Raw genomic sequence first — 9,469 nt, 5'->3', positions numbered from 1 at the left:
CCTTTAAAGGGGTGGTTGATTGCGATTTCACTTTTTTAACGTTAGTTAGTGTGTAACGTTGCTGTTTGAGCATAAATAATATCTGCAAGCTGAAAGTTCTGAAAGTTCAATGCAAACGGAGATATCGTCTTTTAAAATTCTGGCAGTTTAATGCCTACAGGTAAGGGACTTCTTCTGGCAGTTTAATGCCTACAAAAACGGCTGGTAGGGACTACAACAAATTACTTCTCGGGTTCGTGACGTAACAAACCCAGATAAATCCCGCCCTCGGGAAAAGGCAGCAAAGGGGGAGAGGCCATGCTGCGCTGCTTTAGAGAAGAGGAAGAGAAAACTAGAGGTGCACGTAAAAATCTATTCATATATGAATTGCGATTCTAACGATTAACGATTCTAATGGATTCACAAGTTTCAAAATCAATGTTCAAAAGCAGCGTTCTCATCCTGCCTCGCCCTTAGTATCTAAAAGTATGAGACAACAACAAACAAAAATCTTAGGCCTACCATTAAAAGCTGTGCTTGCACAGGTTCTGTGCGATCCTCTTCACTAATATCCTCTGCGTCTCAATCGGGCTCAAATTGATAAGCAATATAGACGACGTCATTGTTTACAATACAACTGGAGCACATGCCGCTATGTTGAGGGGCGGGACGTTTACACGCACGCTAGAGGCGGTTTAGCCAATCATAACACACTGGACTAGCTAACCAATCAGAGCCCTTCGTGTATTTCTGAGGGAGGGGCTTCATAAATGCAGGAAATGATCAGTGCGTTCAGAGGAGAAGGGACAGAGGTGTGGAATAAAGGTAAATTATGTGAAAAATAATGCGTTTTTTAACAAACGAAGCATTAACACATGTTAGACTGCACCCCATAAACACAATCAAGCCTAGAAAAAAAACAGTCAACCACCCCTTGGTTTTGTGCTCCGGGGTCACATATTTGTTTTGTGGGGAAAATTATCTTATGTACATATCCTTTTGTATCTCTAAATTATTGATTCAGAGTTCTATTTTGAATCTGGTTATAGAACAAAAAGATGTATTTGAGTGGAGGAGGCAGACCTGAATAATTATGCTAAGGACTGCAACATGTGGCTGCGTATGCTCTTTGTGGTTTGATCTTGTCATTTTTGCTGTAAAAATGTGCTTCTCCCTAACTTTCGCTAAGAACGTTTTGTTTTAATCACCTGGGGTAATCTACTGTTTTCTTTTTCAAACTCACTTGATGAGCTCCTTCTACATATATATTTATTTGTTTTCCATAATTGAAAAAAATGTCTCTACGGGTCAGACGTGCATTAGAACAATCAAGTTTTTTACGGCATCTGCATTGCTGTTTTGCCCCATGGCTACGCTGTGCTGATCGTTAAAGCCAGTGACTAAACATGTTAAAGAGGTTGCTGAGGCCTCCGGTCAAAGAAAATGGGGATGAATCACATACCGACTCTTTAAATGGGGAATCCACAATATGATTCACAGATCAAACTGACTGCTCCCTTGTGCTTTCTCAGCCACTTTTTGTGTCTTGTTCTTTTTTGCACTCTCTTTTTGAGAGTTGTTTTAAAAAGTAAGATTTGCAGTGTAGTTTTCTGTATTGTTTTCTGCCAAGGTCAAACTAGGTTGAGGGGAACACAAATGAAAAAGTGAACAAAGAGATCACCGTCTCGTCGTTGCCCATGTCCTAAACACGCACTAGATTTCACATTTCACGCTCTGTAGTTTTGACAATGGAATCATGTTTCATAAAAAAATTGGCATAATTTTTAACTCCTGCAATTTTGTTCATTTCTAAATGCAGTTTAAAATGTTGGTTTACATGATTTTATTTTTTAATAATACAATTGAAATGGACATCTAAGTTATACACTGTTTACACCATAAAACTCTCCCAGAATTTAGCTTAAATTAAGCTGTCACTTAGTAAGGCTAGCTAGTGTGGAACCAAATGTTGGTCATAAATGCATAAAAATATTTCCCGCAAGTTAAAAGAAAAAAATCTGACCCAGTAAGCAGTTATGACAGCCCTTCTCAACTGATGCCTCCGTTAACGGTCAGCCAGTGCAGTGGCTAGTCCAGTGATTCACAGTCTCGGGGCAGCACCGTCAAACAATATCATTTACCCCAGCTCAAAGTTTTGCTGTCGGTGAACTCTCAGCCTCAGACCCTGTATATTATATGTTAATAAGGGATGGCCCCTTCTACTCATCCAAAGAGGATCCCCTATTTAAAGACTCTACGCTGAGACTCTCAAGCGTTATGCGAAAACGCTCTGTAGTTTTGAAGTTACAGATCAGATAATTTAAACATCTAACATGTTTTTTTTTTCCCTAAATGGAAACGGGTGTTTGCTATCAGTTGCTCTGGCTGATGAGGTCAGTCTTACCTAATATAATACTTTCCATCATAACACAACACATTCGCTGCTTTCAAAATAGAAAAATGTAGCCTAAATATCATTAGGATGTCACCTACAATGGAATCATGTTTCATAGAAAATTGGCACTACATAATTTTTAACCCCTATCATCTTACCTACAATGGAATCATGTTTCATAAAAAAATTGGCATAATTTTTAACTCCTGCAATTTTGTTCATTTCTAAATGCAGTTTAAAATGTTGGTTTACATGATTTTATTTTTTAATAATACAATTGAAATGGACATCTAAGTTATACACTGTTTACACCATAAAACTCTCCCAGAATTTAGCTTAAATTAAGCTGTCACTTAGTAAGGCTAGCTAGTGTGGAACCAAATGTTGGTCATAAATGCATAAAAATATTTCCCGCAAGTTAAAAGAAAAAAATCTGACCCAGTAAGCAGTTATGACAGCCCTTCTCAACTGATGCCTCCGTTAACGGTCAGCCAGTGCAGTGGCTAGTCCAGTGATTCACAGTCTCGGGGCAGCACCGTCAAACAATATCATTTACCCCAGCTCAAAGTTTTGCTGTCGGTGAACTCTCAGCCTCAGACCCTGTATATTATATGTTAATAAGGGATGGCCCCTTCTACTCATCCAAAGAGGATCCCCTATTTAAAGACTCTACGCTGAGACTCTCAAGCGTTATGCGAAAGAGATCGAGATGAATCATGCTTTCTTACATGTGGGGAAAGATGATGTTGAAACCTCTCAAGTCAGTTGCTGCTATATTGTGATATATTGCACAGTAACTTCCCGTATTTAACTGAGTCAGATGCATCGCTAATATCGACAGCTCCCCTTCAGACACTCACTCCTTTAATGTATTGTTGAGATTTGTGCTTTGTGATTTGTACAGTTAGCGACTGTAATAGGAACAGAACCGCTTCTGGGTTTTATGCACTCTGAACCCAGAGTTTTGGCTGTCCTGTGACTTACATTCAAACTGGTCCAAACGTTGAACAAAGAGAGTACGCATTGAAACTGCAGCATGCATGTGTGCGTTTGAAGGAATGTGAGAAACTACAGTGTGCTTTTGTGTCACGCAAAAATGGAAAAAGTGAGAAAAGAAAGCTTTTGATCCAGGAGGAGACAGGAAAATAAAATGTTTAAAATAAGAAAGTCCTCTTCAAAGCAGAGTAAATACCGTGGCAGACGACATATTAGTCTTTTCAAAAAAAACCTTAAAAATCTGCCAATACCACAGGCACACCACAGACGCTGATTAAATAGCTGTCTGTATTTATTGACTGAATGTGCTGTGCTAAAAATACTGGCATACTTTTTTTTTTATTTGCTGTTTGCTTGTTTTTGTCTTTAGCAGATGTTTAAGTGTGCATTTTTAATGCTCCATGCCAGTAGCTGAAATAAACCATTTTTGCTTTTAGCCTTTTTTTACTTAATTTATTCTTATTATATTTTATTTCTTCGAGTTCAAACACATTTCTGCAAAAGTTTTTTTTAACGTTTGTTCACTGGAGCTTTGAATGTTGTACTTCAAAACAAATAACTAAAGTATGTGTGTGTGTGTGTATATATATATATATATATATATATATATATGTGTGTGTGTGTGTGTGTGTGTTTTCATTCATTTATTCTGTCTTACAACATCAATAAAGTTCATCCCATCTTAAACACCTTTGACAGTTGCAAATTGTGATATAAAGTGCTGCCATTGACATTTACTCTGTATGTTTTGTAAGTTATATCAGTTTTCTACAATGTGTGTGAGGTTGTGCAGTGCAGGTTTGTGCAGAGAGTGTATGTGTAAGATTGTTAGATTGTTTGTGCGGCGTGAGAGGCAAACAGCGCGCTGAGTGGGTTTTAAAGCAGAACTCACAATCAGCCCAGAGCAGGTCTGCATGTGTGTAGTGTGTTCATGCAAGAGGAAGAGCCGCCTACGCCAACAGGATGATCTGTGACAGCGGCTGGGTATTTGAAACATAACACACACACACTCAAACATGCAACTTTTGCACACAAAACCATCACAAATAATAACATCAACCACATAAGAAATGTACCAAAACAACTCTAAACTTTGAACACATAAAATAATAATCGACACGTATACTGTGGCTAACACAAAATGTAAACAAAGCAAGAAAAAACAAAGCCCTAATAAACATAAATAATAGTTTAAAAGACACTGTGCACAAAGAATCAAAAGATATAATTCAACATATTCTGTTACACCAAATACACAAAATAATGATCTTTAAAAAAGCATCATATGACCCCTTTAAACAAGTAACTACAAAAACTTATGCAATTATGAAACGCTTAACCTGGATGATTCTAACACAGCAGTACTATAGTTAGTTCTTGTGAGATTTAGATTTTTTTAAACACCAAAGAGCCATGTTTAAAGCATCACAAACATCAGTAGCGTTGACTTGTGACTCGAGCATTGCATTGCTTTAAATATTCACCCTACTGAGTGACTATTGTAGGTGATGCTCGTTATTTTGAATTACAGAGCGGATCAGCACAGTCCTTTATATGGTCTTCTGCCAGTTTTTTTTGTAACACTCTCTGCCATATTTCACATTTAAACAACTATTCTTTCATTTACCTTTAATGCTATTTTTAGCACTGAGTCCAGCTCTCTGGCTTTTGATGTCTTGTTAACAAATGACTGTATATGCTATTATATATGTCTACTGATGCTGGTTTAAAAAAAAGAAAAAAGAAAGCTTAGCTGTAATCCTGTGTAAGGACATATTTGTTCACTTTGACTGAGTTCCCTTTTTTTTTTAGTTCTGTTGGAAAATATGGTCCATCCCAGTCAGTCATGGGTTGTCTGGATGAGGAATGCAGGGATTATTAACTCGCTTGCAGAGGCAGGTACCTGTATGAAAAATACCTGAGGCCCCCTTCAACAGTCAAACCTGTTTATCTGCTTATCCGCTTTTCCCTAAGATTTGTCAACGCCTTTTATAGATGTGGTTTTTTACTCCGATGACAAGCTTGGAAGTCTGGTGATTGAATGTAATGGTGAGTGTGTGTCAAGACCCACCATCTCTCCCAAGGAACAATATTTTCTTCCAGAAAGCGAGGCTCTGTCTTTGCCCTAGTTCTCCCGCTCTGTTGCTCTTTTTTAATAGGATGAACTTTTTAGCATGGCTGTTGTTGGCTGATTATCTCATGGCAGGCACTTGCTGTAGTGTTGAGAACATCCACTGTCTAATAGAGCATGTGGAGAAACAGTCATATTTTCACAGCATTTATCAGAACCCTGCTGGGACGATCTGTTAAAAAGGTTCGGCTGCTTGCTTAACATCAGTCTCCCGGCCTGCTAAAGTAATTACCACACTTGCTCCGTTGCCTTCTGGGATATAGAACATGTTTTAACAATGGATCAATTTTATACAGGCCTTTCATAGTGCGCTAAAAGCCCAAGCCAGCAGGCTAAAGGAAATGTAGTCAAAGGCCATTAAACTCATAATGAACTGATGCAACTGGCTGCACCAAAGCCTCATTGTTAAAGAAGCAGAGGATGTTTTTTATAGCCTGTGTTGTGGTCATCTTGGTAAGACTGCTGCTGTCAGAATTTACATCCTCATGCTCACAGACGCACAATCGTTCACATGTTTTTCCTAAGTAGTCACATACCAAAGTTATTTTTTAAATTTTGCATCCCCTTCAATCTGTCTTTTATTTCCATCAGCCCTTGAAGAGGATGTCTGAACTCGACTTTACACAGCTCAACACTGCCCTTCACTGGTTAGATACAGGAACTGATTTTTAAAATGCTCAATATGAACATTCACACTAATGTTTGGGGTCAGCAATCATTTTTTAAAATATATTAATACTTTGATTCAGCAAGGACACATTAAATTGATCAAAAGTGACAGTAAATATATTTGTACTATTACAAAAGATTTCAAATAAATGCTGTTCTTCTGAACTTTCTATTCATCAAAGCGTCCTGGGGAAAAAAATGTTCCACAAAACTGAAGACTGTAGTCATGGCTGCTTAGAATTCAGCTTTGCCATAACAGGAATAAATTACAATTTAAAATCTATTAAAATATAATTTTTTACAGTATTATTACAGAGTGTTTTTTTTGTTTTTTTTACAATGTTATTTTTATTTTGCAATATTACTGATTTTATGATATTTTTAATCAAATAAATGCAGCCTTAGTTGGCATGAGAGACTTCTTTCAGAAAACATTCAAAAATCTCACCAACCAAAACCTTTTGAACAGTATACCAGTCCTTGAAAAAATATCTGCTCCTAAATAATCTAAATAATGCCTCTTTTTGTGTGTTTCAGTGAATGAGATCATAGGCAGAGACATGTCTCAGGCCCCAGAGGCTCATGGGGGCTCGCCAGCTGCACACAGTCAGTCCTAGCCCACACCAAGCCACGTCAGACTCTCAGACAATCTCCACAGGACTCCAGAGCCAGGCAACGAGATTCCACCCAAAGCCAGCGTCTGCCCCGATAGTCCAAAAACAACCCTTCCTAGCGTGGATCCAGAAGCAATTTGAGCGACCATTATTCCTACTTCTAGATTCACAAAAACGGCTGAGCTGTAAAGAATAACAGCTGGGAGAGTTGGGGGTATATACTGTATGCATGCACACAAAATCAGGTGTACTGTACATATACACGAACACAGACGTGGTTGAGTGGCAGTAAACTTGGATTTGTGTTGTTCTCCTGGAAATAAAACCAATAATTCAGGGCTCTCTGACAGCATGATGTATTATTATTTGTAGCTTGCAGATTCACCCCTCAGATTGGCTAGCTATGCAGTCGAGCACCCTCGTCCCTGACCGGAATATGCAGTACACAGCAGCGATTCTACAGTCACTTTAGTGGGATCGATGAGGGGTGCTCCAAGCGTGATGCATGCCCACGTCATGCCTTCTTACCAGCGAAAACGCCGCCTTTTTCAGTACACATTCTCCCAGTGCTGCCCCCTAGTGGACAGGCCCTCGGGTCTGTAGTAACAATATGCAACATTCCACATGTCTAGTGACCTTTCTGAGCTGTAGATAATCTGTTTAATGATTGACCCATTTCCTCTTCAGGTTGAACAAATGCCTTATGTAGTAGCTGTGATTGTGAACAGGCTTTCTGCTGAGAATTTATATTAGTTTTTTCTTTTCCGTTTTTTTTTTTTGATGAGGAAGAGGAGGACACGGTTGAATCCAGTGTGTGTATTTTATACTTAGAAAGTAGCTGAGCTTCATCTTTTGTTCTGGAGTGCTGTGAACTGTGTCGGTTCAATCTTACTTTGACAGTGCTGTGCTTTAAAAGTCAAGTGAATTGTTTGCAGACTCTAAAGATTACATATGTGTTTTGTATAGTTGCATGGGAAGATGAACTCATGACCGTAGACCAAAAGGTCTGGAGATAATAAAGCTCATACATATATATATTAGTGCTGGGCAACGATTAAACTTTTTAATCGAGATTAATCGCATTATGCACAAAATTCAATAATGCATTCAAAAGTAGTGTATTGTGCACTTTTTTAATTTAAAAGTACTGCTATATGAACAAAAGTGCAATAACATTTGGTTTGCAAACTCTTTAAACAAATAAGGCGCTTTTTTTACTGCAGTATTCCTTTTACATAGTAGCAGTTAAAATATTTCTTGTAAATCTGAACTTATAACATTAATGTAATCAAATTAAATATAAAACAAGCTATTTGCCACTGCCAGGGCATTAACCCTAAACCTTTTATAGAAAATATTTTATAGTTTGTTATAGAAAAACAAGTTATGCTCAGAGCCAGATCCAGAGCCTCGATCATAACATTTTAACAGGCACCTTCCGAGTAGAGACCTGCACGATCGCGGGACCTAACGCAGCAGAGCTGCGGCGCGGGACAGCACTTGATGGGCGAGTGCGGGCGGGTAGAGACTCGTGTGTGCGGGATGCAGGAGAATAAGGGTGTGCTTACACTAGGCAATCTTAACCGTGCCCGAGCGCGTTTGACCACCAAAGCACGGTTCGTTTGACTAGTGTGATCGCTCCGTGCGTTCGTTCGTCTAGCCTGCCCTGGCTCGGTTGGAAGAGTTGGTCCAGAGTGCGGTTCAGTTGTATATAGATCAGTGAGTGTGAGCGGAGCATGGAACTTCTGATACATATATATATATATATATATATATATATGGGCTTCATGTGCATTGAACTCAGACATACAACGTTGACTATGCTGAAACTCGCTTTGTGCCTTTGATTAGAGAAACAATTATGCATAAACAATTGCATTAGACAATTAAAAAAATAAAACATTGCAGGGTTGATGTCAGGGAAACCATATTAAATTGGTTGGGTTTTTTTTTTTTTGCCCAAAAAAGGTTGCAACCTGACAGTCAACATGTAGACTATCTGTTACTATAGAGTGACTTGAAAGCCACTCTCGGTTTGTATCCCCACTGCATCCTGGGGCAAAACCCCTCAGCCCATCTTAGACAATTATAGTGCTCATTTTTGCCCACAATTTGCTCTCTGTGTTGACAAAAACGGTGCAGTGGGCAGGTTTGCTCTGTACAGTTAGAGCAGATGTCTTACGACGCAAACAACTCTATGAGTTTCTATTGGCTCCTTGCCTTAAATTTTAATCTGGAAAACTGATTGTTTTCTTACAACAATTTTTTTCCTCCATGAAAACTGGCACAATTCAATTGAGACATTGTTTTTTCTATTGTTTTTCAGTCTTTGAGACATACAGCTGTAACCATGACTGTTAATTATGTTTGAAAAAGACAAAAAAAAATCTGCTATGCACTATAAACCTGCCTTCTGCCTTTAAGAAAAAAAACAAGAAAAAAAAAACAAGATAAAACCTTGATGCCTCTAGATTAGATGCTGTAGAGATGCTTCTTCATAGGGTAGTATGCCACACAAAAGGTGCGTGTGTCAAGATGTGTCTGTTCATGCATAGAGCAAGCGTCTTAACGGTTTTGTGCGTATGTGCTTACGTCAGTTTGTATCCAATGAATTGTAGATATTTGTTTTGTATCTTTTAAAAACCTCTTAGAATTGTAATGGTGCAAAAGCACACTGATACATTA

The 9,469-nt window shown here is 38.5% G+C and overlaps 1 protein-coding gene across 2 annotated transcripts in view; it reads left to right on the top strand.

Moving 5' to 3' along the window:
* LOC107696682 (nuclear factor of activated T-cells, cytoplasmic 3-like) overlaps positions 1-7,857 on the top strand; it is a 69,308-nt gene extending 61,451 nt beyond the window's left edge. For both annotated transcript variants that reach the window (XM_016497139.1, XM_016497140.1), the window contains exon 10: positions 6,708-7,857. In XM_016497139.1, coding sequence (XP_016352625.1) covers positions 6,708-6,787 — 80 coding nt within the window. In that variant the 3' untranslated portion in view covers positions 6,788-7,857. The remainder of the gene's footprint in view (positions 1-6,707) is intronic.
* The last annotated feature ends 1,612 nt before the right edge of the window (positions 7,858-9,469 follow it).

The sequence above is a fragment of the Sinocyclocheilus anshuiensis genome, unplaced genomic scaffold (assembly GCF_001515605.1).
Source record: "Sinocyclocheilus anshuiensis isolate Anshui unplaced genomic scaffold, SAMN03320099.WGS_v1.1 scaffold354, whole genome shotgun sequence".
Classification (NCBI taxonomy): Eukaryota; Metazoa; Chordata; class Actinopteri; order Cypriniformes; family Cyprinidae; genus Sinocyclocheilus; species Sinocyclocheilus anshuiensis.
This window is presented reverse-complemented; position numbering and strand designations above follow the sequence as displayed.